This window comes from Equus quagga, chromosome 8 (genome assembly GCF_021613505.1).
Source record: "Equus quagga isolate Etosha38 chromosome 8, UCLA_HA_Equagga_1.0, whole genome shotgun sequence".
NCBI classification, from domain to species: Eukaryota; Metazoa; Chordata; class Mammalia; order Perissodactyla; family Equidae; genus Equus; species Equus quagga.
The window spans coordinates 102,318,666-102,332,499 of record NC_060274.1 but is presented as its reverse complement, the minus strand read 5'-3'; the positions used below and the strand labels follow the sequence as shown (position 1 = coordinate 102,332,499).

The 13,834-nt window shown below is 40.2% G+C and overlaps 1 protein-coding gene across 5 annotated transcripts in view; it reads right to left on the bottom strand.

Moving 5' to 3' along the window:
* Positions 1 to 13,834, bottom strand: part of CPED1 (cadherin like and PC-esterase domain containing 1) — a 271,872-nt gene that overhangs the window by 33,529 nt on the left and 224,509 nt on the right. For all 5 annotated transcript variants that reach the window (XM_046669323.1, XM_046669321.1, XM_046669319.1 and 2 more), the window contains one exon: positions 7,963 to 8,099. In XM_046669323.1, coding sequence (XP_046525279.1) covers positions 7,963 to 8,099 — 137 coding nt within the window. The remainder of the gene's footprint in view (positions 1 to 7,962; positions 8,100 to 13,834) is intronic.

Below are 13,834 nucleotides of genomic sequence, written 5' to 3'. Positions count from 1 at the left end.
CGTTGAATCTACAACTAATTGGACATTCACCGATTAACAAAGGATATCCAGATAGCATCTCAAGACGCCTAAGAGTCTTGTGCTACTATACATCGGAAGGCGGAGGGACTTCCCCCTGGGAGGAGGATGAAATAGGTGAAAACTCTCCGACCCCCGACCCCTGGACAGCCTAGTTCCTGCAGGAGGCTCTCTTCCAACAGACTCCTCCATAGCATCACCACACACCAAGGGCAGGAGTGTACACTCACCAATGGAGCAACGGTGGAAACAGGTGACAACAGCCCTACTCAAGCCCCCTGTGATTACACCTAAGCCCAGGGGGAATCCCCAGGGTCCCACACCCACTAGTAGGGAAGGCCTCTGCTCACCATTAGCAGGGAGGCCCCACCCAGAATCCAGAATAAAGGGAAGCTCCCGGGGGTCAGATTCCCTGGCACGGCACAAGACCGCAAGCTGCTGCTGGGCCCATGGTCTCCGGCACACGGGTTGGTGCAGGGGGCGTCTGGACTTCCTGTGGATGTGCTTGGGGACACGGTGGGAGGTCCAGTGCCCAGCTCTGCGGCCCGGGGGGAGGCTCCGGGGTCCCGTACCTCCTCGGCAGGGAAAGCCTCTGCTCGCCATTAGCAGGGAGGCCCCGCCCAGCATTCGGAACACCAGGAAGCTCCCTAGGGCAGAATTCCCCACAAGGCAGCAGCTTACAAGCCACCGCCAGGCCCACGGACTCTGGCCGTGTCCCAGACGAGGCAAGGGGCTCCCAGAGATCCTGTGAGAGTGGAGTGGGGCAGAATGGAGCTCCGGTGAAATGGCTACGTAGCCCAGTGGGGAACTCCAGGTTCCTACAGCAGCCTCAGCGAAAGCCTCTGCACAGGACTAGTGGAGAGGTCCTGACTGGCAATCGCAAGGCGGGAAGGCCCTGGGGCAAAAGTAGCACAGCTATGTGAGCTAACGACAGACTGCAGAAGATACCCATAGCTCAGCTGGGACCTATAGTGGACAAGTGTGATCTTGTGGGCTCTGTTAGGGACAAAGCGGCAATTATAGGTGATCTTCCTCCTGGCTGCTGGGAAAGCCCACAACACTGCTGCAGACCACAAGGAGGGAGCACGTCTAAGTGGGCTGCAACAGTAGGCACCAGCAGCCTGAGGCCCCCTTGTGATTGCCCCCACAACCAACGAGGGACCCCACAGGACCACTGTGACTATGAGGAGGGGTCCAGGCCCAGTCAGTAACAGCTGACAGGGTTCCTGGTTGGTGCAGTCTAAACAGCTGCCCCCCCCCAACACCAGTTGAAACAAGTGGAAGCAGTGACTAAACTCTATCTTTATGCGGAGGCACAAATCCACGCCATCAAGCAGTATGAAAAAATATATTAAATCTCCAGAACAGAAGGAAAATGATAAGCACCCAGAAAACAATCCCAAAGACAATGAAATCTATAACCTAAATGACGATGATTTCAAAACTGCCATTATTAAAAAACTCAAGGAGCTAAAAGAGAATTCAGATAGACAACTCAATGAGTTCAGGAGCTATGTCACAAAAGAGCTTGACACTATAAAGAAGAACCAATTAGAAATACTGGAGATGAAGAACACAATGGAGGAGATTAAGAAAAATCTGGACACTCTGAACAGTATGGTCGATAATATGGAGGACAGAATAAGCAATTTGGAGGATAGGAATATAGAAATGCTGCAGACAGAGGAGGAGAGAGAACTAAGACTAAAAAGAAATGAAGAAACTCTCCGAGAATTATCCGACTCAATTAGGAGATGCAACATAAGGATTACAGGTATACCAGAGGGAGAAGAGAAGGAGAAGGGGGCAGAAGGCATGTTCAAAGAAATAATAGCCGAGAACTTTCCAAACTTGGCAAGAGAGATGGAACTCAATGTGACAGAAGCCAATAGATCTCCAAACTTTATTAATGCAAGAAGACCAACCCCAAAGCATACAGTAGTGAAACTAGCAAAAGTCAATGACAAAGAGAAAATACTAAGGACAGCCAGGCAGAAGAAAATAACTTACAAAGGAAACCCCATAAGGCTATCAGCAGATTTCTCAGGAGAGACCTTACAGGCTAGAAGAGATTGGAATGAAATATTCAAAACTCTCAAGGACAAAAACCTGCAGCCAGCAAAAATATCCTTCAAATACGATGGAGAAATAAAAACTTTCCCAGATAAACAAAAGTTAAGGGAGTTCATCGCCACAAAACCTCCTCTTCAAGAAATGCTCAGGAAGAACCTCATTCCTGAAAAATCAAAAAAAGGAAAGGGGTTACAAAATCCAGAACAAAGGAGATAAGCAGAAGGACAATAACACAAAGTAACAGCTCTCCATCAGGACAAAATGCAAAAGAACCAGAAAACAAGTGATAAAATGGCAACAGTAGGCCCCCACATTTCAATAATCACGCTAAACGTGAACGGATTGAACTCTCCAATCAAAAGGCACAGAGTGGCAGGATGGATCAAAGAACAAGATCCAACAACATGCTGCCTCCAGGAAACACACCTCAGCCCCAAAGACAAACACAGACTCAAAGTGAAGGGATGGAAGACAATACTACAAGCTAATAATGAACAAAAGAAAGCAGGTGTTGCCATACTTATACCAGACAAAGTAGACTTCAAAGAAAAACAGATAAAGAAAGACAAAGAGGGGCAGTATATAATGATAAAAGGGACGCTCTACCAAGATGACATAACACTTATAAATATATACGCACCTAACACAGGAGCACCAAAATTCGTAAAGAAACTATTAACAAAAATAAAAGGAGACATCAACAGCAATACAATAATAGTAGGGGACCTCAACACCCCATTAACACCAATGGACAGATCATCCAGACAGAAAATCAACAAGAAAATTATAGAATTAAATGAAAAATTAGATCAGATGGACCTAATAGATACATACAGGACACTTCATCCAAAAGCAGCAGGTTACACATTCTTCTCAAGTGTGCATGGAACATTCTCAAGGATGAACCATATCTTGGGAAACAAAGCAAGCATCAATAAGTTCAAGAGGGTTGAAATAATATCAAGCATCTTTTCTGATCATAATGCTATGAAACTAGAAATCAACTACAAGAATAAAGCTGGGAAAGGGCCAAAAATGTGCAGAATAAACAACATGCTACTGAACAAACAATGGATTATTGAAGAAATCAAATATTATCTGGAGACAAATGAAAATGAAAACACACTGTACCAAATGATTTGGCATGCAGCAAAGGCAGTCCTAAGAGGGAAATTCATTGCAATACAGGCTCACCTCAATAAGCAAGAAAAATCTTACATACACAACCTCAAACGACACCTAACGGAATTAGAAAAAGAAGAACAAACAAAGCCCAAAGTCAGTAGAAGGAGGGAAATAATAAAAATTAGAGCAGAAATAAATGATATTAAAACAAAAAAGACAGTAGAAAGGATCAATGAAACAAAGAGTTGGTTCTTTGAAAAAATTAACAAAATCGACAAACCCTTAGCCAGACTCACTAAAAAAAAAAAAGAGAGAAGTCTCAAATAAATAGAATTAGAAACGAGAGAGAGGAGAAATCACAACAGATACCGAAGAAATACAAGGGATCATAAGAGAATACTATGAAAAACTATATGCCAACAAATTGAACAACCTAGAAGAAATGGATAAATTCCTAGACTCACACAACCTACCCAAACTGAATCAGGAAGAAATAGAGAATCTGAATAGACCAATCACAAGTAAAGAAATAGAAACAGTAATCAAAAACCTACCCAAAAATAAGAGTCCAGGACCAGACGGCTTCTCTGGAGAATTCTACCAAACATTCAAAGAAGATTTAATACCTATCCTTCTCAAACTATTCCAGAAAATAGAGGAAGATGGAGCACTCCCTAATACATTCTATGAAGCCAACGTCACCCTGATCCCCAAACCTGACAAGGACAACACAAAGAAGGAAAACTACAGGCCAATATCACTGATGAACATTGATGCAAAAATCCTCAGCAAAATTTTGGCAAACCAAATACAGCAATATATCAAAAAGATTATACACCATGATCAAGTGGGATTTATACCAGGGACACAGGGATGGTTCAACATTCGCAAGTCAATCAACGTGATTCACTACATTAACAAAATGAGAAACAAAAACCACATCATCATCTCAATAGATGCAGAGAAAGCATTCGACAAGATCCAACATCCATTTATGATAAAAACCCTCAATAAAATAAGTATAGAAGGAAAGTACCTCAACATAATAAAGGCCATATATGACAAACCCACAGCCAACATCATACTCAATGGACAAAAACTGAAACGCATCCCTCTCAGAACAGGAACAAGACAAGTGTGCCCACTTTCACCACTCTTATTCAACATAGTACTGGAGGTGTTGGCCAGAGCAATTCGGCAGGAAAAAGAAATAAAAGGAATCCAAATAGGCAACGAAGAAGTAAAACTCTCGCTGTTTGCAGACAACATGATCTTATATATAGAAAACCCCAAAGAATCCATAGAAAAACTATTAGAAACAATCAACAACTACAGCAAAGTTGCAGGGTATAAAATCAACATACATAAATCAGTAGCATTTCCATATGCTAACAATGAACTAACAGAAAAAGATCTCAAGAACTCAATCCCATGCACGATCTCAACAAAAAGAATAAAATACCTTGGGATAAATTTAATCAAGGAAGTGAAAGATCTATACAACGAAAACTACAAGACCTTCTTGAAAGAAATCGACGACGACATAAAGAGATGGAAAGACATTCCACGCACATGGACTGGAAGAATAAACATAGTTAAAATGTCCATTCTACCTAAAACAATCTACAGATTCAATGCTATCCCAATCAGAATTCCAATGTCATTCTTTACAGAAATTGAACAAAGAATCCTAAAATTCATAAGGGGCAACAAAAGACCCCGAATTGCTAAAGCAATCCTGAGAAAGAAGAACAAAGCTGGAGGCATCACAATCCCTGACTTCAAAGCATACTACAAAGCTACAGTGATCAAAACAGCATGGTACTGGTACAAAAACAGATGCACAGATCAATGGAACAGAATTGAAAGCCCAGAAATAAAACCACACATCTATGGACAGCTAATCTTTGACAAAGGAGCTGAGGGCCTACAATGGAGAAAAGAAAGTCTCTTCAACAAATGGTGCTGGGAAAACTGGACAGCCACATGTAAAAGAATGAAAATTGACCATTCTTTTTCACCATTTACTAAAATAAACTCAAAATGGATCAAAGACCTAAAGATTAGGCCTAAAACAATAAGTCTTCTAGAAGAGAATATCGGCAGTACACTCTTTGACATCAGCTTCAAAAGAATCTTTTTGGACACTATAACCCCTCACATGAGGGAAACAATAGAAAGAATAAACAAATGGGACTTCATCAGACTAAAGAGCTTCTTCAAGGCAAGGGAAAACAGGATTGAAACAAAAAAACAGCCCACTAATTGGGAAAAAATATTCACAAGTTATTTATCCAACAAAGGGTTAATCTCCATAATATACAAAGAACTCACACAACTCAACAATAAAAAATCAAACAACCCAATTACAAAATGGACATGAACAGACATTTCTCCAAAGAAGATATACGGATGGCCAATAGACACATGAAAAGATGCTCATCATCACTAATAATCAGGGAAATGCAAATCAAAACTACACTAAGATATCACCTTACGCCTGTTAGAATGGCAAAAATATCCAAAACCAAGAGTGACAAACGTTGGAGAGGTTGTGGAGAAAAGGGAACCCTCATACACTGTTGGTTGGACTGCAAACTGGTACAGCCACTGTGGAAAACAGTATGGAGATTTCTCAAAAAGTTAAAAATAGAAATACATTATGACCCAGCCATCCCACTACTGGGTATCTATCCTAAGAACCTGAAATCAGCAATTCCAAAAGTTCCATGCACCCCCATGTTCATCGCAGCATTATTCACAATAGCCAAGTCATGGAACCAACCTAAGTGCCCAGCAACTGATGATTGGGTAAAGAAGATGTGGTATATATATACAATGGAATACTACTCAGCCATAAAAAAGGACAAACTCGTCCCAATCACAACAACATGGATAGACCTTGAGGGTATTATGTTGAGTGAAATAAGCCAGACAGAGAAAGACGAACTCTGTATGACTCCACTCATAGGTGGTAGTTAACATATGGACAAAGAGAACTGATACGTGGTTGCCAGGGAAAGGGGGCTCGGGGGAGGGCACTAGGGGTGAAGTGGTGTACCTACAATATGACTAATAATGATGTACAACTGTAATTTCACAAGGATGTTAACTTTCATAACCTTAATAAAAAAAATGCCTAAGTAGCAGTCATTCACTACATACGTGATCATGGGAGAATTATTCAATCTTCCTGAGCTTTAATTTTCTTAGATAGAAAACAGATAAAATAATATCTACCTCACAGAATTGCAATTAGGAATAAACAAAGTTTTAATTTATCTATTAACTCAAGAAATGTTTATTAAGTGAACATTATGTATCAAAAATTGTGTTAAGCAGTGAGATTATGGCAGTGATTCAAACACATTCTCTGCCCTCATGAAGCTTACAGCCTGGTCAGACTTAAGACATAAAAAATTTAGCAAGTTCCTTGAACAGAATCAATGCTCTGTTAGTAATAATATTAACTGACAGTTGCTAAAGTTCTAAAGGTTTGTTTTCTTCCCCTCCTCCCCCTTTTTTTTTGCTGAGGAAGACTGGCCCTGAGCTAACATCCGTGCCCATCTTCCTCTACTTTATACGTGGGACGCCTGCCACAGCATGGCTTGACAAGCGGTGCCATGTCCGCACCCGGGATCCGAACCAGCAAACTCCAGGCCGCTGAAGCGGAATGTGCACACTTAACTGCTGTGCCACCAGGCCGGCACCTCTTCCCTTTTTAAAAGTAACTAATACTGCTGCTTTAACTTTAGAGATATTCTCAGTCACGAAAATTAGGAAATTTATAGTGGAATCACCATGAAGAAGATGTCCATCCTCCTGTTCTGCCCCTCACCTCCATCACTCTTCTTAAATTATTTGCTAGTAGAAAATTTGAACATAAGCCTGATCTGAAAAATTGGCCCACATTCAGTCCACAGCTCTTCTCTTTATGCATTAAGACGGCTTTTAAAAAAAATCTGTTTTTGAATTCAGTCTCGTCCATGTGTGAGAGCCTACAAACGGTTTGTTAGGCAACGTCCATCTAATAAAAAGTACTTTGAAAATCTGGATAAGGATTACTTACTTCATGTTACCCAAGCATCTCAGTCTATATGCCCAGTTCGCACGTCCGAGAGCTCTGCCGGAATCTACCTACTCAGAGCGCACCTAGCAAGAAGACACTGCACGTCCAAGAAATCAGCTTAGAAGCCCCAAAAAGGGAAAGCAGCCTAGTGAGGTCCATGCGAGACCTGCCCGGGAACGTGAAAGAAGATCAGGAAGGTTAGTGTGGAAAAACAACGCCATGCACTTGGTAAGCTCGAGCAGAAGTGAGTCTCACATGCAGCAACATTTCACTCTTTGTGCAAGCTACAGATGTCTGTTTTCACCGCAGGGCCTTGCTAGAGCTGCAGTTGACAAGGCCAGCTGCTCTGAATGCCAACTGTGAGTTGACGTGGCAAGCTCTTACCAATTTGTGCTGAGAAAACCAGCATGGAATTGGGTCAGCACAGGACATGACTTTAATATCCTCCATCTGTCAAGTAGACTTGTTTGAAAATAATTGAGCATTTTGAGCAAGAATTGTTAAGGGTCTTCTATGGTAACATCATATGGTAACATATGATCCCAAAAGCTAAATTGCATTGAGTTAGTTATCATCCGCAGAGAAAGCAGGAATTGATCTGGTAAATACAATTGTGTGGCTTTTGGTGCTGCAAGTGGCATAAATTAAAGGCTTCCCCTACTGGATCCAGAACCTACCTTCCTTCCTCCCAGGCACTGCTGTAGTTGTGGTTTAGTTAGGACACCATATTGGCAATTGTGGGGTTGCCAAGTTATTTCTCTCCAGTCGCAGGTCCTGTTGTCTGAACAACTAAGGCAGGGCACGATCCATTGACCTGGAATAGACAGCAGAACTTCCTTTGGTTCAGTTTCTACTGGTGAAATTACAGTTTGCAAGTAACTTTAGAATTCAGCTATGGTACCCCATTACAGAGAGAAGACCACTCTTACCATATGAATCCAGTGGAGCAATGCATCGCCTCCTGCCAACTAAATAGAATCACAACATGCAGTAGTGTTCTGAAATAAAACAGCTCATGCTGAAATCAAGTATGAGTTCCATTCCATGAAACCACATACTCATGAAGAATTGAATGATTGGGTACTACTCAATTGTGACTTATTTTTAAATAGTACATTAGGCACTTCATGGACCAAAGTAGATGGGGAGCTACTAATATTGAGGCAGTTGGCCACAAACATTTATGAGCCCAACGCATGCTTAGGTTAGATCCAATAATAGATATATTCCCTGCTCTCAAGAGTCAAGATATTAGAGAATTACTTTCATATTCTGAAAATTTGTTGTTTCGAAGACTAGTGATCGTTCCGTAATTCGATTGATGGCCTTTTTGGTATGAACCTCTTTACTTCTTTCCAGCTCTGTTGCCTTGTTTCTTCAGCTATTAGATGAGGTGAGTACTGTTCTTCTCCCATGATTGGCGTGAGGATTTAATGGGATAATGTATTCAATGTATCTAGTGCAGCTATGAGATCATATTCACCTTTGTTACTAGCAGACTTCAGGCACAAAGCAGGCCACAAGCTTAGTAAATGTTCATAAAATATATAAGTATTCTCAGTGCGTTTAAGATCTTTTCTATTTTATTGATAAAGTAATATGTATTCGAAACACTCCAGCTTTTAGTGTGAGTGGATACATTAATAATTTATTAGGAAAAAATCAAGAAATGATTTTTTTTCCTTGTTCATCTTTTCAGAAATGGAGTTTGAACTAGTACATGAAATAGAGTGGTTATTTATCTCCCTTGTGGGGAACACCCTGATGTCACCAGCATCTGCTCTACCCCGAAGGTCTTAGTTAAGTTACTACCATACATTCCTCTTTAAAATATTGAGGACCTAACATTCCCAGCTACTTTTTGAGTTAGAAAGAAAAGATTTTAACAACTTTATCCCTTCTGGCTTTGATTTGCGGTACAGCTAACAAAAATAGCTGGTGTGACATTAATTTTAATAGGAAGAATTTCTACTTTCAGGGGATGACTATGATATATTTTACATTTCATGACTTCAGGGATGTCAGAATTGTGTATGTGAGTGTTTGCGTGTATGTGGAAATAGTTACAAATAATAAAATATGAAAGGAGTTCTAGTTCATGGCACACTAGTTGAGCACAGAAAGGGAAAAGTGGGGGTATATGTAGAAAGAGAAACGGGGGAAGATAAAAGAAAATATTACTTTCTAGGTGGATTTTAACTTAATGTATTATTGAAGTGTCTACTTTATTAGATGTTAGGTGCTATCGGCATTAAATACCATAATAATTTTAAAAAATAGTTAACATTTTCATAGCACTTGACAGATGCTGGGGATATTCTGAGCACTTTAATATATTAACTTGTTTAAGCCTCTTAACTGTAATGCTAAACCTCAAAACTTTATAATCAGGTTAGAAGCTTACAATTTAGACATGTAAAATAATTATAGTATAATAATACATAACGCATAATTGAGTAAAAATATCTGTGTGGTCCTTACACGCACACCTGGGCTCTGCCTCCAACCAGCTCTGTGGACCTCACGACCGCATGTTAGAGTCACCTGGAAAGATTTTTAAAATCCCCACACCCAGGCTGTATCCTGATTGATTAATTCAGAACCACGGGGTAGGGCACTCAGGCATCAGTACTTTTTCAATAATTTTCAGGTGATTCCGTATGCAGCCAAGGTTGAGCACCACTGTTTAACTTGGACAAATCACTTCATCTTTTCTCTATAAGGAAAATATGTATGGCACCTGCCACAGTGCCAGATATCTAGAAATTGATTAATATATTTTACTCCTCCACCCCCACCTTAAGTAAGCCATGGTGGTTCAGAATAAAGAAAGCACCGCGGGAGCCAGAGTTGTCTGGGAGGGTCTATGGAGCACATAAAATGTAATCGGGTCTTATGGATAGACAAAATTTGGAGAGATGAAATGGGTGGTACTTTAGCGACAGTGACAAGGTGGGCCTGACAGGAGTGAGACTGAAGAAGGGACTGGCCTCCACAAGAGAGTGTATACACTGGAGGGAAAAAGATCTGCTAGGTGAAAGGGTTCCCAAAGTTTCCATATGTAGGCAATAGCAGTACTCCTAAAAGATGCAACACAGATACAACAACACATTTAGGAAAGGTGCTGGTTTTTGAAGGGCAAAATTAAGACTATCCTCAAAAGAATTTCTTTCTCCATCCAATTCTCATTTGCAATGTTTTTTGTGTTTTTCATTCTGAATATATCTTGCTTTCTAATTCTAACTGTGCTCCGGCATACAGAGTTTGCACTCAATCACCAACCCCTTCACATCTTTGCTTGGCTCCTTCTAATACTATGTGGCTCACACACAGCCCTCAGTTGAACCTTTGTTGATGAATTCCTCAAGGAAACCTCCTTCTAGAGGAGCCTTTTCTTCCTAGAGATGTGCATTCGGTGGGCATCTAAAATCCTCTTGGGTGAGGTGGGAATGGGCCTTGGAACTCCTTCTTTCCATCCTCCTCTGTTACAGATGAGGTAAAGCGAGGTCCAAAGAGTTAAATGACAGAAGCGGGATAATGCTGTTAATGACAGGCCTGGACCAGTACTGAGGTCTCCGAGTCTCCAATCTGCTGATCCTCTTCTCATGTTAGGCTGGGTCAGCACAAAATCATCAGTTGAAATGAAATATATAGCTCAACAGTCTCTTTGGCAGCACTTATAGGAAAGCCCACAAACAGGTTGTTATAATGAACTTATCTTATTTTGAAAAGCTGAATTTGTTCAGTGGATTCATGTGCTGACAAAGATTACGTTTTAAAAAAAGATTGTTAATTTTCTTCCTAATTGGATGGCAGTATGTTGGGGACATAAATGTGTTCTGCTAATGAGATTATGTCTAGTAATATTTTGAAAGGCTCAGTTTTCATCAGATCCTTGAGTATCTAAGAACACAGGCATCCTTTCCCCATGACACTCTTTCTCCCGCTAACCTTGCTGACAGTTTATTTTGCACAGACTGAGGCCTTCTTTGGCGATTTGCTGCTAAGGCTGAAGAAACAAGTGGCCGATTGCATGCACAAAGATTCAAATATGGGTGCAATTAGTTTGTGGGTAGAATCGTACGCACATAAAAAAGACGTCCGGCTGGGTCTCTGAAAACTTGGCCCCAATTGTTCATACTGCTATATATTTATACTGTCGTAACTCTTTGCATTTTTGTGCTGGTTAACAATGCCTTTTTTTATTGTGAGTTAGTAATACTGCTTGAAATAGACATCTGTAGAACATCTGCAGGACTGGAGTTTCTTGACATTTTAAATGATACCAGCTCTTAACTAAAATTGTCAAGAAGAAGGACATAAATTCTGTGTTATATATTTAAACGTTGAATGAATCAAAGATGTGATTTCTGAAATAAAGTATGACATATGTTTTAGAGAATAACATTCTGAGGAATGAAATTGCCTTTTGAGAGAAGTTATTTAATTTATAATTATGGCTTTATATTTAATGCAAGTTAGATTTCAGCCATTTAAGGGAATCAGATTGGGTGATATAATGGAGAAAAAAAGTTCAGCTTGGTGATTTAGGGCCATGGTGAGAAGCAAAATCATACAGATGATAGCACTAATTCCTGACTCTATAACGCTATAAAATAAAAGTTTTTACTTAAGAAGAAAAAAGACATCTATATTTTTCAATATGAGACATAGTAAAGTGTAAGTTGTCGTATTTCCTTGCTAAAGAGAAGACATGGTAAAATCTATTGTTTACATTATCATAAAATGCAACCTGAACTGTTTTACTTAAAGGTAACTCTCATTGGACAATCATTGTATAAATTTCTTCTTTCTCCAAATTAGAAGAATTGTTTTTCCTTTCTTAAGCAAGAGATTTTATTCTTAGGTTGTATCTTATAGTTAAATTATTTTCTAAAGGCTAGATATCAACTTAAGAATTAAAAAAAAACAGTCACTCCAAATTATATTAGCTAGTGTTATTGAAAAGACATTTTGACCATCATTACATTGGCAAGGCGAAAAAATTGATCCAGTTCTGCCAAATAACTGTAATGTGCTGTGAAAATAAGATTTTGGAACCAATCTGTGGCCATATAAGCTAAAGTCAGAGTGCCTACATAAACTTCCTTCCAGTGTTGTCACCGTGACAGTTTCTTTCAACAGGAGGGAGTCCTACTACCAAGGAATGAGATCACTTCCAGCAGCAAAAAATCCATTCTTGTAAACTGCTATTTCCAACCTCACTCATTTACTTTGAATCTTTAGGTCTTTAGAATCTCAAGGGTGGAGCAGTTAGCCCTAATTGATTGTGTCCTGGCTGCTCAGAATCTTCTGTGGAAGGGAGGAGGGCTCGGATCTTGGTTTTAGTTCAGCAACCACTTTTAAATCATGTATTAGACACTGAAAGACGACTAAGAGACAATCTCTTCTCTGGAGAAACATACAACCTAGAGCAGTCAGTAGGAAAAACTTCCCGCTAATGCACCTTCAATATATTAATACATATACACTGTAATATATGTACATATACTCCTATATGTATATATTATGTCCATTATAAAACAAAAATGATTAGATAAAAATAAAGGTGCACATATTTTAATCTTTACTAGCTTCATCCCAGTGGTTTGTCTGGGGTCTCTCCCTCCCCTTGTTCGGATGCATCATTTCCACTTTGAAGACTAATTAAAGAGAGAGAAACATGTACATGAAATACCTGAAACATGATGAGTTAAGTGCTATTGTAGACATGTGCCCAAGGTATTCTGGGAGCACAGAAGAGAAGCTAATTTGGGGGGTGAGTTGAGGGAGGGTGGTAAAGAAGGGCTTCCTGGAGAGGAAGATACAGCATCAGGAGAATTAGGCCAACGTGGGAAGAAGACTTTTAGAAGGGAACAGCATGGACAAGAGCCTGGAGTCCTGCAGCAGCAGCATTATTGGCATGATGTGAGGCCGAAAGGGTGGGAGAAGTTGGGAGAGGTAGGAAGGGTCAGATTACGGAGGGCTGGAATTGTCAGGCTAAGGAGCATGGGCTTGACTGGGGAGTCAGTTTTGGGGGCTTCTCTAAAGAGGCCTCAATACTCAAGTTACCAGAAGCCTCCTGTTCTATGCCGGCCTCTCCTGTACGGACCAGGCATGAAGACAGCTTCATATCAGGGCCTGGCATATGGTACTGCAAATTTAATGGACAGAAGAAGCTGCCACTTCTTGAAGAATCTCAGTAATGTATCGTCAACATTTTGCTGAGGAACTTCTGACTTGGTTCAGTAGGAGGAATAGAATTAAGCTGTTTTATGATTCTCATAAATTGTCATCTGATAAAAAAATACTTAACTGGACACATCGGTATCTTCTTTGTATGTAAGAGTATATATCTCGTTTAGCCAAGAATCATAAATCATACCACCCAACACACCATAACGGGTAAATGCCTCCCTACGCACTAACTGTCATTTATTATTTAGAACACATGTGCAAGAACAGGGATATGCCCACTTTTGCTAACTGTGCATGCCAAATTGCAATTTGTCCTGCCCATTTGTGAAACTCATTGCTCATTCAAGCTGT